The 19,112-nt window shown below is 35.9% G+C and overlaps 1 protein-coding gene across 1 annotated transcript; it reads left to right on the top strand.

Annotated features, from left to right (window-relative positions):
• Positions 1-3,424: 3,424 nt before the first annotated feature.
• Positions 3,425-4,221, top strand: LOC107942508 (uncharacterized). Its single transcript, XM_016876186.1, has 4 exons — positions 3,425-3,575; positions 3,624-3,743; positions 3,833-3,915; positions 3,979-4,221. The coding sequence occupies exons 1-4, from the start codon at positions 3,425-3,427 to the stop codon at positions 4,219-4,221; spliced, it is 597 nt and encodes a 198-aa protein (XP_016731675.1).
• The last annotated feature ends 14,891 nt before the right edge of the window (positions 4,222-19,112 follow it).

Genomic DNA, 19,112 nt, shown 5'->3' with positions numbered 1-19,112 from the left:
GAAGGTCTTGTGTTCGAATCTTTGGGCGAGTGTGGGAGTCTATTTTTGCTCGTTCAACCGAGAGAGTTTTGGTCAAGTAGGAATTATGAGTAATAGAGATAATTAAGGGATTTGGGGGGGAAGTTATCAGATTTTTATTTTATTTTTCTCAAAATTTCGATTCTCCCTCCTTTCCTCTCAAAATTCTAACGTTCATGCTCTTCTCCCTCTTTTTCACTTTCTTCTATTGTTGTCAATTCTTTTGTTCCACTCCAGTATTCCAGCTTTTCAATTCCTTGTGTGTTTGGTAAGTAAGCATAGATTATTCTACAAATAGGGGTTTCCTTTTAATTGTTCATGATTTCTTTATTCTTTTCGGTTGGAATCTTATTCACTATTTTGGTAGCAACAAACTAGGGCATAAGGGGCTCTCCTTATGCATAAATGTGATCAAATCGTTTAAAGGTGTTGGGGTAAGTGTTGAAGGTGGATTGATGTTGTTGTCAGTTTTGTAATTTTGATTCAAACGTGTAATAGGTCTGATTTTGAGTGTTGGTATACTGATTTTTATGTTCTGGAGTGTTCGTAGTTGCAGTAGCATTGAAATCGTTCCAAGTGTGTACCCAAATCGCAAGAAAATGCAATTTCGGTAAAAGCTGAAAACCTTTCTATTGATGCCACATGGCCGAGTGATAGGCTGTGCGGTAGGCCATGTGAAAAAACACGAGTATGTGATTGACGAAGGTCATGCTGTGTGCTAGACACGACTGTGTAATGGCTAGGTAGGCCGTGTACGACATACGGGCTTGACCAAATTGGGCAATGTAGGCCACATGGGCGTGTGGGCCCATATGGGTAGTCCACACGGGTGTGTGGAAATTTGGGCTAGGCCGTGTGATCCACACGGGCCAAGGCCAATCTGGGCATATGGGCCTTTTTAGCTATAATGATTCCTAGGGTTGCACGGGTCGCCCAAGTCGACTGTAAACCTACTGTAGGGTCGGTAAGTGCTACTTATACCCTAAATTGTGTTATCTGAATAGACAATGTATGTACTGAGCTTGTTAGATCTATGCATGTTTACTGATCTATATGTATGACTGATAACTGAATGTTAGCATGTACGCATGTATTCTGTATTTCTACATTGAGCATGTCAAGTTGCTTCTGCATTGGGGTGGGATGATTGAATATTGAAGGAAGTGTACTGAAAGGTTTTCATGTCTATTATCTGGCAACTCAGCTGCAATATTATTGATATCTGCTGCATTCGGTACGACTTGGTGTGTAGGATTGGGTGGGTGTTTTAAACTCCACATGGTGTGTAAGGATGGTTGGAGATGGTGTGTAGAGGCTAATGGGTAGGATACTGATTTCTGATGCTGTATGCACACTGATGGGCTAAGGCCCTAATTTATATTTGGAACTGTATCTGAATGGGCTAAGGCCTAAACTGTATTTGATACTATAATGGGCTTAGGCCAGACTGTATTTGACTGATGACTGTTGTTTGATTGTATGCATGTTTTTCTGTGGGAATTACACACTGAGTTTACGTAAACTCACCCCTTTCTGTTTTATCTACGGATTGGTGCGGCGGAGGACTCAACGGTGACCATAAGTCTATTGAACGGTTTAATTTCTTTTATGGTTTTAATTCCTATTTGTTTTCTGGATATTTTGATGTAATTTGGGACTTTTGGACTGTTTACCATTGTTTTAGGATTTTAACTGTTTTCACGAACTTTTGAACAGCAATGAAACTCGGTTTCATTAAACACAACATTTTTCCTAAAAGTGAATAATTTTATTTAAATATCATGGTTTTAAAGGCTTCTGCTATAGAATAGGTTTTAAACGAATCAAATTAACGAGAAAATAGTTTTGGAATTGATGGAAAATAAATAAACTCTAATAAACGAAAACGGTTTTAACTTGATAAATTCGTTTTAAAATTCCATTTCATGTGACATTGCCAGATTCGACCATAATGTCTAGGCCGGGTTTGGGGTGTTACATTTAGTGGTATCAGAGCCAGTTGCAAAACTCGACTGTGGATTTTGGGTACTAAAACTTGGTTTTTAAAAAACTGATTTTCAAATGATTTGAAATGATTTGACTGAGAATGTGGTACACAGAGTCTCTGGCGTCGATCCCGTAAGTATTCTGATAATCTGTTATAATATTATAGATAGTTTGTTCTAAAAACACTCTAATTAGTGTATACTGAAACTGTACTGAAACTAAAACTGATAAAGATTGTACTTGCAAAAAACAAACTCTGAATTTATGATACTGCTTTACATAAAACATTTATTATCAAATACTAAAACTGTAACTGATTCATAAAATTCGTAATAAGATAAATCCAAATAGACATGAGCACACGAGGTATCTGTGGACGTGGTACTAAAGGCCGAGGTAGAGGCCATAGAGGGGCTTGAGCTGAGTCCTCTTCTCTGGGCAGCATGCCAAACTTGGATACGAGTGACACGCTGGTGTCACCTGCTACTGAGACTGGGTCTCAAGGTCGCATGGCTGGGGACGACGTATTGTCCTAGGCTATGTTAAGGATACTGGAAAGGGTTGCTGGGCCCAACATTGGACCTGGGGGCTGAGGGCCAGTTACGGAACAACTCCGGTCCAACGGAGCTAAACTTTTTAGGGGTGTCACTGGAGTCGCCCTTAGTTTGGCTGAATATTGGATGGAGGCTACTGAAAGGATAATGGACAATTTAGACTGTACCCTTGAGCAGAAACTAAAGGGTGTAGACTCGTTGCTTCGCGATGAGGCCTATTAGTGGTGGCTAACTGTTAAGGAGGGTACCCAGCCCGATCGTCTATCTTGGAAGTTTTTTAAGTCTGCCTTCCAAGGGAAATATGTGAGAGCAAGTTACATCGACGCTCGTAGGCATGAGTTTCTGAATCTCACACATAGAGATCGATCAGTGGCCGAGTATGAGGTCGAATTTCTAAGACTGAGCCGCTATGCATGAGGTATGGTAGCGTCTGAATACGAGAGATGTGTTCATTTAGGGATAATCTGAGGCTACTGATAGCTCCCCAGAGAGAGCGAGAGTTCTCCATTCTGGTATATAAGGCAAAGATTGCCGAAAAGGTTAAGCGCGCTGAGCGTTAAAATAGGGATCGTGAGAGGGCTAAGAACAGGAGGGATTCAGAGCCCTCGAATTTAGTACAGAGGCCTAAGAAAAAGGCTAGGACTGATGGGCCGGTTAGAGCTGGGCACCTTGTTGCTCCTACTAGATTGCAGTTGTGTGGAGATTGTGGTAGAGGCCATCAGGGCGAGTGTTGGAGGAGGACTGAGGCATGTTTGAGGTGTGAGTCATTAAAGCACTGCATTCGGGAGTGTCTGCTGAGGGCCGATCAGATGCAAGCTCCGGGTTCTGGTACTATATAGCCACAGAGGGTAGTTCAGCAGCCATCGATGGGTCACGCTCAGGCTAAGGGTGGCAACAGTATAGGCCGTGGACAAAGAGCACCAGACAGAGGTGCTGGACAAACTGAGGCGAGTCAGCCTACTCTTGTTTATGCTACTCATTGCCAAGATGGCAAAGATGCTCCAGACGTCATTACCGGTACGTTCTTAATTTATGATGTACCTTACTTTGCTTTGATAAATATAGGTTCCACACATTCCTATGTAGCTAGTACTGTGTCTGAAAACTTAGGGATTTTGGTTGAGAGTACTTCTAGTGAGGTGACTATACTGAGTCCATTAGGCAATCAGTTTAGGTTAGCAAACCGTATAGAGATGTTCCGCTAAAGGTTCAAGGGTAGGTATTTTTGGCTAATCTGATAGTGCTTTCGTTTGGGGAATTCGACCTAATTCTAGGTATGGACTGGTCGGTCAAGCACTGTGTTAGTCTGGACTGTGCGACTAAGAGGGTCATCTTGAGAACTGGTGAGGATAATGAGGTAGTCATGATTGGAGAACGTTAGAATTATTTGGCTAATGTGATCTCTACACTGGTGGCTAAGAAACTAGTTCGTAACGGATGTGGGGCATTCTTGGCTTATATTAGTGTTTCTATTTTTGGGGACTCTACTGTAAAAGATATCAGAACTGTAAGGGACTTTCCAGACGTCTTTCCTGAGGAGCTACCAAGTTTACCTCCAAATCGGGAAGTGGAATTTGAGATTGAACTTCTTCCTGGTACAGCTCCGGTGTCTATCGCCCCCTATTGTATGACACCGAAGGAGCTTACAGAGCTTAAGGCTTAACTGCAGGAACTTTTAGGCCGTGGTTTCATCCATCCCAATGTATTTCCATGGAGAGCACCGATTCTGTTTGTTAAGAAGAAGGATAGGACCATGAGGATGTGTATAGATTATCGGCAGTTGAATAAGTTGACTATTAAGAACAAGTACCCACTTTCGAGGATTGACGACTTATTTGATCAGTTCTGAGGGGCTTCTATATTCTCTAAGATCGATCTTCGTTCAGGGTATCATCAGTTGAGGGTTAAAGAGGTGGATGTCCATAAGACTGCATTTAGGACTCAGTATGGGCATTATGAGTTCCTAGTTATGCCGTTTGGGTTGGCAAATGCACCGGCCGTAGTTATGGATCTTATTAACCGAGTGTTTTAGCCCTATCTAGATTAGTTCGTCATAGTTTTCATCACGATATTTTGATATACTTTAAAACTGAAGATGAACATGACGAGCATCTTAGAGTTACGCTCCAGATTCTATGTGAGAAGCAGTTGTACGCTAAGTTTAGTAAGTGTGAGTTCTAGCTTCATGAAGTCACTTTTCTGGGGTATGTGGTTTCTGCTGAGGGGATTCGAGTTGATCCTTGTAAGATTGAGGCTGTGTAACACCCTTCACTCGTATTCACCATCAGAATAGGGTTACAAGGTATTACCGATTAATATACATCATTTAATATACATAACTCATACATAAAGCATTCATTCACATAACTCATTCAACACATTCACATTGTCCCTTATAAGGGCCTACAAGACCTTAAACATGTTTTAGAAGTAGTTAGGGACTAAACCGATAACATACAAAAATTTTGAAAACTTGTAAAAATTTCAAACATACAAGGGTCACACGCTCGTGTGAATAGGCCGTGTGCCTCACACGGCTTCAGACATGCCTATGTGAAAACAGGGTATACATACTGACTTGGGTCACACGGCTGACCACACGCCCTTGTGTCTAGCCCATGTGTCCTTCGAAGTGGCCACACACACCCGTGTGCTAGGCCGTGTACTAGGCCGTGCCAAACCTGTAGGGTATACTGACTTATGCAACACGGCCAAGTCACACGCCCGTGTGCTAGGCCGCGTGCCATTTAGGGGGTATACTAACTTGTGCCACTCGGCCAGCCAAACAGCCATGTGTGAGGCCGTGTGGAGCATACTGACTTCATTTCAATTTCAACACTAGGGGATACACAACTATGTAGCATAACAGTGTATCGCATATGGCTGAGACACACGCCCGTATCTCTGCCCGTGTGGACAAAAATAAGCCATTTACCAAGCCATTTTGCCACCCATTTTGCACATACCCATACAAGCTCAAATGGTACCATTTTAAAACATAAATATACAGCCAAAAGTCATCAACCAATACACAATCATTCAATATCCATTTCAACCATTTCAATACTCAATACAATGCCATTTACCGATTCAAAACCTATCAATTCAATTTGCTTCACTTGACATAATTCACATATATACTTCATTCAACTAAACCATTCCAACCATGCAATATCCAAGCATTAAAAAAAACATAATTGTAATAATGTTTATCACGTATTAACTTACCTCAGATGTTAAAACGACGATTTGAGTTGATTATTCGATAACTTTCGTTTTTCCTCGATCTAGGTCTGAATTCCTCATTTCTTGATCTAAATTTATTCAAAATTAACTCATTAATTCATCAATTCATTCAATTCAGTCCACAAACACATATTTAGGCATTTTTACACTTTAGCCCCTAAAGTTTCACATTTTTACAATTTAGTCCTTATCACATAAAAACACAAATTACACAAATGCTTTCTAATTTCATGAGTGCTGAATTTCTATAGGGTCCTTAGTAGCCCTAAACTTTCATTTATTACACATTTCAACCACACATTTTAAACATTTCTCAATTTAGCCCCTAATTTGCATTTTCACTAAAAATCACTTAACAAAACTTGTTTAACTAACATCAAATATTCATAATCTATCATCAATCATCAAAAATCATACATATTCATCAATGGCAACATTCAAAACCTTTAACAGTTTTGCAAATTAGTTCCTAGGTGTAACACCCCTAACCCGTATCAGTCGCCAAAATAGGGTTACGAGGCATTACCGATCAATACACATCGTTCACATTCATAGTTCTTACGTTGATGACATATATTATCATATTTCATTCATTCATAATCACACTGTCCCTTATATAGGTCTATGAGACCTTAAAACATGCTTAGAAGTGGTTTGGGACTAAACCGATATTATTTGCAAACTTTAAGAACCTTAGAAAATTTTCAAGTTTTCAGGGTCACACGCCCGTGTGAACAGGCCGTGTGTCTCACACGGTCATAGACATGCTCGTGTCACATATAGTGTGAAAATAGAGCATACATACTGACTTTACCACACGGCCAAGGACACGCCCGTGTGTCACGGCCATGGGAAAATTAGAGAAGATGTGCCAGCCCGTGTGCCACACACTGCTAGTAGACACGCTTGTGTGTCTAGGCCGTGTCAAAACTGCAGGGTATACTAGCTTAACTTTGAAAGGCTATCCCAGGGGATACACGGTCGTGTAACATGACCGTGTATCGCACACGGCTGAGACACACACCCGTGTCTCTGCCCGTGTAGACAAAAATAGGCTCATTGCAAAGCCAACTTGCCACCCTTTTCTAATGCACACCTAGTAATCAAAATGGTACCATTTCAAATATATATATAGGCAACCAAAATATCCATTTCAATACACATTATAAGCCATTTCAAAATCAAGCATTCATATACTCAAATCAATACCATTTATACATTCAAACATATACCAACTAGCATGATTCTTTCATCATTATTCACCTATTTAATTATATACCAAAGTACATATCATACATATCAATACAACCTATTTCAGTATGTATTTTTACTACCATCAATCACAAACAAAGCGTGACTCATAAATCATCTATTAGCCATTCATTTATTAAGTCCAAATTCATGCTTTTCATAAGTAAATACTTATCATATACCAATTGACCAAATGATCATCTTAAACCATCACCAATATAGCAAATTATTCCATTACACAATACAATTACACAACAAACATAAGTCATTAATAAGCCATATAAAATGACCAAATACATCACCTAAACCTTTATAAAAAAGACTCAGGCCTATACATGCCATATAACCAAGTCATAAGTATATAAATACCAAAACCAAAATCAGATAGTGTGATGCGATCCCCGCTAACTTTCAACCCGAGCGAACGTCCGAATCACTATAAAACATAGAAAAATAACACAAGTAAGCTATAAAGCTTAGTAAGTTTGTACCAATAATACTCAACAGTTCATAAAATACAAATAATCAATTAATAAACACTTAGTAGTTCTCATATCATCATTCAGTTCTAATTCATAACCATTTATCATATATATACAAATTCATCTGCTTCATACACATAGTATGAACTACCACATAGGTATAGTACGTACATGTAGTTTCCAGTATTTATTTATCACCTATTTGTTCAATACATTTTAATTGTTCAAAAATCTTTCAATGCTTTAAGAACTCACACACTTAGTGCATAAATGTTTATCATTATATTACACACTTAGTGCCATATGAATATTTAGTTTAAACAACTATAACTCATAACTCACATATCACTCAATTCATACCTCATTATAACCAAATAAACACATTTTAGCATGAAACATACTTATACATAAATCTTTCTCATTTCATATACATGATACACTAATAATTTGCCAAATTACCTTCATTTAATTCTCATATAGGTTTTGTACGTACCTATATCACTTAATTCGATTGAACTTTCATTCTCATCTTGACTTTTCCCATTAAATCATTCGATATTTTGCACACTAAATGTCATTCTCAATATCTCGCACACTAACTGCCATTTTCAATATTTCGCATACTGAGTGCCATATTTGATATCGCACACAGTAAATGCTGTACATAGCTGAAGCTATCTCAAATCGCACACTAAGTGCCAAATTTAGCTGAAGCTATATCGAATTGCACACTAAGTGCCATATTTAGCCAATATGTTATCAAACATAACAATACTCACGTATATTCAATTTATATAATATCCAAGAATTAAAAGCATAAATATAACAATGCTTATTGCATACGAACTTACCTCGTTCATTGTAATGACGATTTGGATCGATTAGTCTGAAACTTTATTTTTCCCTTAATATAGACTCGTACGAGGCTTAACTTGATCTAATCAATCAAATTCAGCTATTTCAATTCATATTCTATTCATTTTAACCCAATTTCATATTTTGGTAAAAGTACTATTTTACCCTTACACTTTTGACCTTTTTACAAATTAAAATGCAAGTTTAATCAATTTCATCATATCCCAAGCTAGTCGAATTTCATTTATGCTCATAACAACCCATTTTTTCATTTATTCACACATCTAACCATGAATTTTACATTTTTCTCAATTTAGTCCTTAATTGACATTTTTGTCAAAAATCACTTTATAAAACTTGTTAATCTAGCTTCAAACATTAATATTCTATCATAAAACATCTAAAAAAACCAAGCATTCAACAATGGCATCATTCAAAATCTATAGCAGTTTCGAAAACGGAGATACGGGCTAGCTAGATTAAGCTGTACCGAGTTTAAAAATGTAGAAATTATTAAAAACCAAATGAAAACGGGCTTACATGCATAAATGGAGCTTGGCCAAACCTTGAATGAACAAAAATGGTGTTCTTATTTCTCCATTTCGGTGATGAAGATGACAATTAGAAAGAATTTTGGCTTGTTTTATTAAATCTTTATTTATTACCTAAATTACCAAATTGCCATTTGTTTAAAACATTAAAATCTCACTAATTCATGCATGAAACCGTCCACTTGCATTATAAAAGGGTTAATTGCAGTATAAAAACCTTAACTAATTTATTTCATAATGATTTAGTGCGTTTAACTAATAAATCTCAACTTTTACGTTTTACACGATTTAGTCCTTTTTATCAAATTAAGCATTTAAACGGTAGAATTTCTTTATGAAACTTTCACATAATAATTCTACCATGCTGTAAACCTTATTAAAATAATAAAATAAATATTTTGACTTCTGATTGTGGACCAAAAACCATTGTTTCGATTACCCCTAAAAAGGGGCTGTTACACTAGGCTTGTTAGTACTAGCTGCAACGATCTCAAAAACATAGAAATCATTAAAAACGAGACAAAAATTGTACCATAATTGATAGAAATAAGAATGCAAAATGAAGAACCCTAGAAATGTTCTCTTCTCATGCCATTTTTGGTTCTAAAAGATAATAGCAGAAGATGATCACTTTTGTTTTATTTTTCAATACCTTAATTATTTAATTACCTATTTAACCTTAAGTTTTAACCATTATAAAATGTCCATAAATGTCCACTTAAACAACCAATGGTATATTTACCACATAAGGACCTTTACTTTAATGTTCCATAGCTATTTGACACCTTTAGCTATTAGAACACTACTTTAGCATTTTACGCGATTCAGTAATTTTTTCTCAAAATGAGCTATTAAACGATAAAATTAGCTCACGAAATTATCACACATACATTCAATCATGCTGTAAACACATCAAATAATATTAAAATGATTTTCTGACATCAAATTTGTGGTTCCGAAACCACTATTTCGATTTGATTAAAAATAGGCTGTTACAGGCTGTACTAGATTGGAAATAGCCTAAGAATGTCTCTGAGATTCATAGCTTTCTGGGTTTGGTGGGTTATTATTGTCAGTTTTATTAAGGGATTCTATCTGATTGTAGCTCCCTTGACTAAGCCAACGAAAATAGCCGATGTTTATAACGTCGATTCGGTAGCCATGCTCTCTAATCAGGTAGAACTTTTGAATAAGAAAATCGATGGTTTTCTTAGTTCTTCACAGGTTCACCCAGTAATGCAGTGTGAGACAAATGGAGGTGGAACAAACCATTCAGAATACCAACCTTATGGACACAACATGGATAACGAGCAATTAAATTACATGGGTAATAATCCTCGACCTCAAAACAATCCGTATAGTAACACTTATAATGCAGGTTGGAGGAACCACCCCAATTTCTCGTAGGGCGGTCAAGGAAATCAAAGACCACAACATCCTCCGGGCTACCAACAACCACCCTGCCAGCAGGAAAAGAAGCCGAAGCTTGAAGAGATGCTCACCAAGTTTATTTCGGTGTCAGAAACTTGTTTTCAGAACATTGAGACATCACTTAAAAATCAATAAGCGTCGATCCAAGGGCTCGAAACTTAGATAGGCCAACGTTCCAAACTAATCTCCAAACGACCACAAGGTAGCTTGCCAAGTAACACTGAACCCAACCCAAGGGAACAGCTCAACGCAATTAATATCCAAGATGACGAAGGAGTCATTGAGCTTGAACCAGAACCGAGGCTAGAAACTGTGGTAAGTAAAGGTCAAGGTAAGGTAGATTATAATAAAAACAAACTAGTGCCTGTCGAATATAAACCTCTTGTGCCATACCCCAACGCGACAAGGAAAGACAGCTCAGATGAACAATTTGGTAAATTCCTTAAACTCTTGAAAAAATTACATATTAACATACCGTTTATTGAAGCTCTATCGTAGATGCCAAACGCAATGAAATTTTTGAAGGAGCTTTTAGCAAATAAGCGAAATTTGGACGATGCATCACATGTGGAGCTGAACGCAGTTTGCTCGGCCATTCTCCAAAATAAACTACCCAACAAACTAAAAGATCCAGGGAGTTTTATGATTCCTTGCTTAATTAGTAGTTTAGATGTTAATTATGCATTACCTGTTCTAGGGGCTAGTATCAACGTCATGCCTTACAAAATATTTAAGCAACTAGGTCTCGGGAAACCCAAACAGGCTAGGATGAGCATTCAATTAGCAGATAAAACCATAAGATTCCCTAGGGGTATTATTGAAGATATGCTGTTAAAGTCGATAAATTTATATTTCCCGTTGACTTTATTGTTCTAGACATAGAAGAGGATAATAATACTCCCTTAATCCTAGAAAGGCCCTTTTTAGCAACTGCTAAAACCATCATTGATGTTGGCACAGGTGAACTCACATTCTGGGTGGGAGACGAAACAATCACCCTTCAAGCTTGTAATTCTGGCAACACATCAGGAATTGAAGGTAATTATTTAAACCATTCTACTAAAACTAACAATATGGTGCAACCTACTTTGCAAAAAATGAGTCTGAAGGAAGCACACGAGTCGTTCTCAAGCAATAGTGGAGTACCTGTTCATGAAGATCGGAGATTACAAATCGAGGAACTCGGTGAATGACAGATGCACAAACCAAGAACACCCGACAAACTGAAACTACGCCAAAACAAGCCCGATACCTCTCCAAATCAACTTAAGATTGGTAATAAGGTCTTCTTAGATGCCGCAGATCCCCACATTGTCACTACCACACCGAATGAGGAAATCCCTCTTACGGTACTCAGTATTTTTCCATTTGGTACGGTGGAGGTGATTCATCCCAAGTTCGGCACTTTTAAGGTAAACAAAACCCATTTAAAACCTTATTTTGATGAGACTGATAGCAGGAATGAGGAGAATAAACTCCTCAAACCACCATGATTATTCAACGGAGAGGTAAGTCGAGCTTAGACTATAAATTAGCGCTTCTCGGGAGGCAACCCGAGCACTAACAATATTAATTTCTTTAAATTTTGGTATTTGACTCCTAACTTACTAATAGAAATCTTGAATACAGGTATTTCTACAGAGACACGGCCAAGCACACGGGCGTGCTTAAGGCAGTGTGAAAAAACAGGGCAAAAGATTTCCCCAACACGAGCTACGATTAAACACCACGGCCGTACGATATGGCCGTGGTCGAGCCTGCCAAAACAACACGGCTGTGCGACACGATCATATAGCCACACGGCCTATACACACGAGCATGCGATAAGGCCGTCTAACGACATCACAATTCACGACGAACACGGATGGGACACGAACCACACGGGCGTGTGTACCGGCCGTGCCACTTGAAAAATTAGAATAATTATCTTATTTTATTTTTCTTTTATTAAGTTTTAAGATTCATTTGTTTTCCTTTTAGAAATGGCTTACCTTCAGAGTCAAGCTTGCCATCCAGATTTATCTCCAGTACCCGATCTCGCCAATCCAAGAATATCATCCATTTTTAATACAGGAAATTTCACTTCTCCCTCCTATCTTTTTTAAATACTTTACTATCTATCTTTGTACATTGAGGGCAATATACATCTTAAGTGTGAGGGGTATTTATTTCATTATCAGAAAAATCCTAGAATGATTACCTTGTTCTCCTGAAAAGCTCTCATATCATATTTAGGATAAATTTTAATTGATTTATGATTTTGATTGATATATCTTGAATTAAAACATATGGATTTATGCATTGATTGTTTAAACTTTAAGATATTAGAGAGTCAAGCATGATAAGTTGATTTTTAAGAATTTAAAATTATAGATTATTTCCTCAAGTCTAGGTATTACTTTGAATTGTAATTCACGAGTCTAAACATCAAAAAGCCATAATTTTTGTGAGATTTTTGAGCCTTTTGAGCATCTATTAATTCTTTCATGCTCACTTTTATTATTGCTTTGAGTGCGTCAGTATTGAACTGTTATTCTAGAACTTGCTTGATTATGCATGTCGAGACCACACCATTTGATTTGATATATCAAAATGATTAAGGCACTTAGGATTAACCCACTCATGCCATGAAAAGCCTACCTCCACGATTAACCCTTAGTAAACCCCTTTGAGCCTAACAAGCCATTCCTTATATTAACCTCAATATTAACCCTTAACTCATTATTGTTGAAATCCCCTAAATTAATTTGATCCTTATTTTTGTCTAGATTTGGGTTGAAGAAATTGCTCAACTATGTCTTGTTTGTAATAAGTTAGTCTATGAATATTTAACTTGTTCTTAAAAAAAAACACTATGTATATATATTAGTAATTTCATATTCTAAGAAGAAGCTCTGTTGTACGCAAATGAAGATTAACTCTTTTTCTAGTTAGGCAATTTTTCAATTCAATCTCGATTCTAACATTTTCTTTCAGCTTGTGACCACACCCCTTAACTAAGCCTCACTACAACCCTTTAAAGACCTTTTGATTGATGTATCATCTTAAATTGTAGTGGTGGAGATTTGATTTTCATGTAAGCCTCTGGTAATGACTTTTCATTATTGACTATTAAGTGCTTCATATATTGTCCTTAAACACCTCGAGTGATTTGAGTGAATCTTTAGTGAGGATGTGAAACTTTGTGATATTCTGAATCAAAGGTAATTACTTAGATGCGGAGAGACACCTATGTTTGCACGATTAAATACTCAACTTGGAATGTTTGAGACTTTGATATTCTTTTAGTTGAATTCTCAATGTATGATTACTTGTGTATTAATTTGAGATATTATCGATAGAAATTATAAGTTGAGAAGAATTTATTTTGACTATGTGTTGAGAATTTTGCTTGAGGACAAGCAAATGCTTAAGTGTGAGGGTATTTGAGAAATCGTAAATTATACATATTTTTACCCCATGTTTAATGCATTTTATGGATGATTTCTCATTAGAATTGGTGAATTTGATGCTCCTAATGCTTTAATTTCATGTTTCATACTTAGGAGAGCATAGGAGAGCGAAAGGAATGAGAAATGGGCTAAAAACAGAGAAAATGGGCCAAAGTACGAACTCAACACGGCCTAGACTTCCTCACACGGGTAGCCCACACAGCCATGTCAATTTGGCAGAATCGAAGCACGATTCACACGGGCAGACCACACGGTCGTGTCAATTTGGGAGGCTCGAAGACGGCTTGAAGTAATCTCACACGGGGGTGTCACACGGGAGTGTCCCTGCAGTCCAATTTGGAAAAGGCTAATTTTGAGGGCTTTTAGGCATCCCAAAGCCTATAAATACACCCTAGAGGAGGAAGAAAAAGGAGACGGAGAAGGGGGAAGGAAGCCGATTGATCCATCTCAAAAGCCGGATTCATTATCAAGACTGAAGATCTCTCCTCAATTCCCCTTCAGGAGTTTTGGGTTTTCTTTATGTTTTTTATTCTTTATTCTTTTGAGATGTTTTCTTATTTAGTTATGAACTAAAACCCCTAAATACCTAAGGAGAATGAAACCTAAGACGAATCTTGTTATTATTTTCTGAATCGTATGATAAATATTTAACTTGTTCTTAATTATGTGTTCTTAATACTTGTTTTGATATCCCAAGATACTGATTCAAGATAAGCTCTTATTCAGAGGAAGAATAGACCCTGGCTAAGAGTACATTTATCATAATTAAGCGGAGTTGATTGCGCGCCTAGAAATAGGGTGACAAGATTTTGTCGGATTAGGGTGAAACCTATTAAGGGGATTCGTAGATCGAGTTAATGCAACCTTAGAATGTTAATTAGAGAAAAGTCTCAGTTATTCAATCTAGGGATTAGATGTTATTAGTCTTGAATAGGGATAATAGCATAACTTAGGGATCTCTATGAAACAAGTTGAATGAATAAATCATCCGATTCAGAGCCAGAATAGCAAGTAAAGTCTAGGTGGATTTTTCCTTAGGTATTGTCTTAAGTCAATCGATTTTTCCCAAAAGCAATTCCCCTATTATTTTCTTTGTGCATTCTTAGTTTAGATAATTAGTTAATTAAAACAAAACCTCTTTATTCTTAGGCTAGATAATAAAAAGACAGTCATTACTAGTACCTTTAGTTCTTTGGGTTTCACAATCCGGTCTTGCTAACACTATACTACTGTTTGATAGGTACATTTGCCTACATCGCGATAATATTTAGTTCAAGAACGAGTAATTATAAATATTTAAAATCTATCACGAAATCACGCGATCAACAGACAAACGTGCAATAAGTCAGAGGAGGCCCAGAGAATGTTTGCACCAGGAATAAGGAATGTTAGTGTCCTCGGCCCAAAGGCCAAGACAAAACAGTGGGCCCTATTGTGAGCTATAATAGTAACAATAGAAATTATGTTATACCCCATCCTTTTCCCTTAATACAACATGAGCAAATATTACTCTACATGAAAATATTTCTCTACAAGAAGAATCCTTCGAATTCATAGATTTGGAAAGATATTTTGGAAAGAAAAGACATTTGTATGAAAGAAATAGATGTGCAGTTTGGGAGAGAGTATTCGAAGGTCAAACTGTTATTCATAAATTTTTAGTTAAATCAACTTATAGCATGTTTCAAAAATAAAAACTAAAAATAAGCCTAGAATTATCTATTTATCAGATGTTAGGAATATTTAAGCAATTAATACAAAAAAATTCAATTCAACTCGAAAAAAATTTTAAATTTCAAGTTAATCAAATTGAGTTATTCCATTTTTTGAGTCAACTCGAATAAATAATTCAAATTTTCTAGCTTGAGTCGAGTTGAGTTTTAATATTCAAATAACTCAATTAATTCAAATAAAAATTGGTATAACTTTGGTTCCTAACAATTTCAAAAATAAGCAAATTGATCTCTCTCAACAAAAATTATAAAATATATTCAAAATAATTTTCAAAATTTTTAAATATTTATAAAAAAATTCAGGAATATATGAAAATTAAAAAAATTTAAAAATTCCAAAATAATAATTTTGACGACCTAAACAAGTAAATTACATCTTCAAGTTTATCATACTGGAGTATCTTATTTTCTCTCTCGTTTGGCTTTAAAAGAGTTTTCAAGTATATACAGTTTCAAATTTTTGTATTCTCACATGGAACTAATTATATTGCAATAAGATTTTAATTTGACATATTCAATTTTTTCTAATTTAACTCAATAAATTTCATTCGATTTGAGTTTACTCGAATTTTATTTCACTTAACTCGATTTGAAACATTTTCAAATCGAATTAGGATGATAAAATGAGATTCGTTAACTCAGCTTACTCGAATTTTTTTCTTTCAATTCAACTTGATTTGATTGAATGGTCACCCCTAAATACAAAGGTAAGATTATTAAATTTGTATATTAAAATTTGAGATTAAGAGATATCACATGTTATACAAACTGAAAATAAAAATTCTTCTAAAAAAGAACCCACGGGCCACAATAATAAATCCTAAAAAATAGAAGTGTTATACCTACACTATGAACTCGGAAACCCAACACATGGCCCTATATATGTAATTGGCCTAACACATGTAATTGGCCTAAAATAAATAATATGTAAAACAATTTGAAATAAACAATATACAAAACAATTTAAAATAAATAATATACAAAACAATTTAAAATAAATGATATATATGACAATTTAAAGTAAGTAATAAAACTATTTTAAAATGGATAATACATAAAAACAGGTTTAGAATAAGCAATGTATACAAAGCAATTTAAGGTAAGTAGTATAAACGATTTTAAATAATATATAGTAAAGCAGTATACAATAAATAATGCATAAATACAATTTAGAACAAACACATACGAGGCAATCTAAAACATGTGATATATGATACAAATTGAAATAAATAACATAATAAGCAGTTTAAAATGAAGCCAAAAGATAGAGGATTGAATTGCAAATCAAAATAAAATTTGGGGCATGAATTAAAAAGAAAAAATTAACAAAATATCAATCAGGACCTAAATGAACGCGTGAAAAATGACTGGGGACTGATTCGGACATTAATCTTGGCCCTCACACGCAGCGTTTCATTTGGTTAGCGATGGACTAGATTAAAAAGTGAAATAAAATTGAAGTGCCAAATTTGCGAAAATAAAAAGGGTAAAAGGATCCGATTGAAAACGGCCTCAAAAGTGGAAGGACTGAGGGCGCAAATAGACCCTCAGTCCAAAAACAAGCTAATCCTAAGCGGTTTCGGGTTGGATCTCAAGTTGGGGTGTTAAACGACACCGTTTTGGGCATCAAATGCTTGCCCCAAAACCACGCCGTACCAGGGGCCTTTAAAAGTCAAATTTTTTTTCAAAACTTCATTCTTTCCATGTTTTAGAAAAAAATGGAGAAAAGAGGTTTGGTTTTTCTCTTGGGAAAACCCAGAATCCGGCCAAGGGATTCGTTAAGTCTCCGTCATGGCCCCACCGTATCCCCGCCATAAACAACGGCCGGAGGAGCCCAAAATTGACCCTTTAGACTCTTTTCTTTTTAAAACCCTCCGAATGACTTGCCCTCCATCTACAAAGATAAAAAAGAAGTGAAAAATAGTGACAAAAGACTCGATTCCTACAAGAAACCGTCACGACCGAATCCCAAACTGAACCCTAAGGGCTCTGGGTTTTCGGTGCCGGAGAGAAACCCGAACCCGAGAGGCTTGGTAAGTTTCATTTTTGCTTTATTTTCCTTACAAACGAAAACAAAAATACTATAGGAAATAATCACCTTTTCGATTTGTAATTTCTGCTTTCTATTGATTGTTTTTGTGTGCGTAAAAAAATACAAGACGATTGCTTTCAGCTTCTTATAGCCTAATGAAAGAAGGAAAAAAATGGAGAGAAAAATAAAAATTGCTCCTTTGTGCTTGTTGTATTGCTATTGTTTGTTTATTTTTTCGCAGGTACGAAGGCTAGTTGGCGTGCTGGTACGTGGCACTCGGCATGGGGCGTGGGGCGTATAGAGGCTTGGTGGCTGCTGAAGCACTGAAGCAACGCAAAAGTGGTACCTAGGGTTTCCAAGTGTTTTAATTTTTGGGCCTGCTGGGCTGTGTAATCTTGGGCTAGGGTTAATTTGGGTCCTTGTAATTATTTTGGGCCGTTTTGTAATATTTGGGCTGATGGAATGTTAATTACTTTGTTTTATTCTTTGTTTTTTGGGGTTTCTTTTAGTGTTTGCATGGGCCCAGGCAGAAATTGGTCCTGACAGTAGGTTTTGTCTGGAAGCATTGAAATAGATACTAAATGGTTCATTTTTATCAAAAATAGAGTCATCGACGTCGCGGCGTCAAGTGTTCTAATGTTGTGACGTGACATACTATATTGGTGATGTCATGACGTCGGTCCTGAACTTTTAAAACTTTGCAATTTGACCTTATTTTGTGCTCAGATCATCAAAAAAACTTTCATAAGCTCGATTAAGACTAGTGATTGATTGCTAAACCTAAAATGAATGTGATTGATGTTTGAATGCTTGTGGAAATGATTATTTTATCATGAATTTAACTGTAGTTATTTCGACAACGACTGAGCATTTTGTAGCTCAAACCCGACAATCGGGTTCGACGAGAATTGTTACAATAATCGTCCCCTACTTTTACCCTCATCTTAAAATGAAAACAAAGCAACAATTATGGATTGATTAAGTGAGCTGTTATGCTACAGTTGGAATCACCTCCCCAAAATCAAGAATTAAAGAAAACAAGTCTTTAATTTTAACTTACAAGCATTGATTCTTTCCCATTGTTTTCAACTTTTTATTTCATAAAATCATATTTCAATATTTCAAAAAATATATATTAAAAAGAAACCCAGAATTATTTATTTATTAGTCTTCCTTCACAGTTTCTTTTTATTAGTGGTTAGGAATATTCAAGGAAATAATATAATTATTGTGGACAAAACTTGATTCGACTTTAAAAAAATTGAAAAAAATCTCAAATTTTGAGTTAATTAAATTAAGTTATTTAGTTCTTTTGAGTCAATTTAAATAAGTAATTATGTTTTTTGAATTTTTTCACGTTCAAGTCAAGTTGAATTTGACAATTCAAATAACTTGAGTAATTCAAATTAAAAAATTGGTGTAATTTTGGTCCCTGACAATTTTGAAAATCAACAAATTGGTCTTTCTCAACAAAATTTATAAAATAAAATTCAAAATAATTTTAAAATTTTAAAATTTTTT

This window comes from Gossypium hirsutum, chromosome A02 (assembly GCF_007990345.1).
Source record: "Gossypium hirsutum isolate 1008001.06 chromosome A02, Gossypium_hirsutum_v2.1, whole genome shotgun sequence".
Taxonomy (NCBI): domain Eukaryota; kingdom Viridiplantae; phylum Streptophyta; class Magnoliopsida; order Malvales; family Malvaceae; genus Gossypium; species Gossypium hirsutum.
The sequence above is the reverse complement of the archived record's forward strand: the minus strand, read 5'-3'. Positions and strand labels throughout refer to the sequence as shown.

What these genes read in the sequence shown, in the direction of transcription:
- LOC107942508 (XM_016876186.1), top strand. Translation starts at nt 3,425, where the DNA reads ATGGGTCACGCTCAGGCTAAGGGTGGCAACAGTATAGGCCGTGGACAA. An exon ending in TCAGTTTAGGTTAGCAAACC is followed by an intron (nt 3,744 to 3,832) that starts GTATAGAGATGT and finishes ACCTAATTCTAG; the next exon opens with GTATGGACTGGTCGGTCAAG. An exon ending in GAACTGGTGAGGATAATGAG is followed by an intron (nt 3,916 to 3,978) that starts GTAGTCATGATT and finishes CTGGTGGCTAAG; the next exon opens with AAACTAGTTCGTAACGGATG.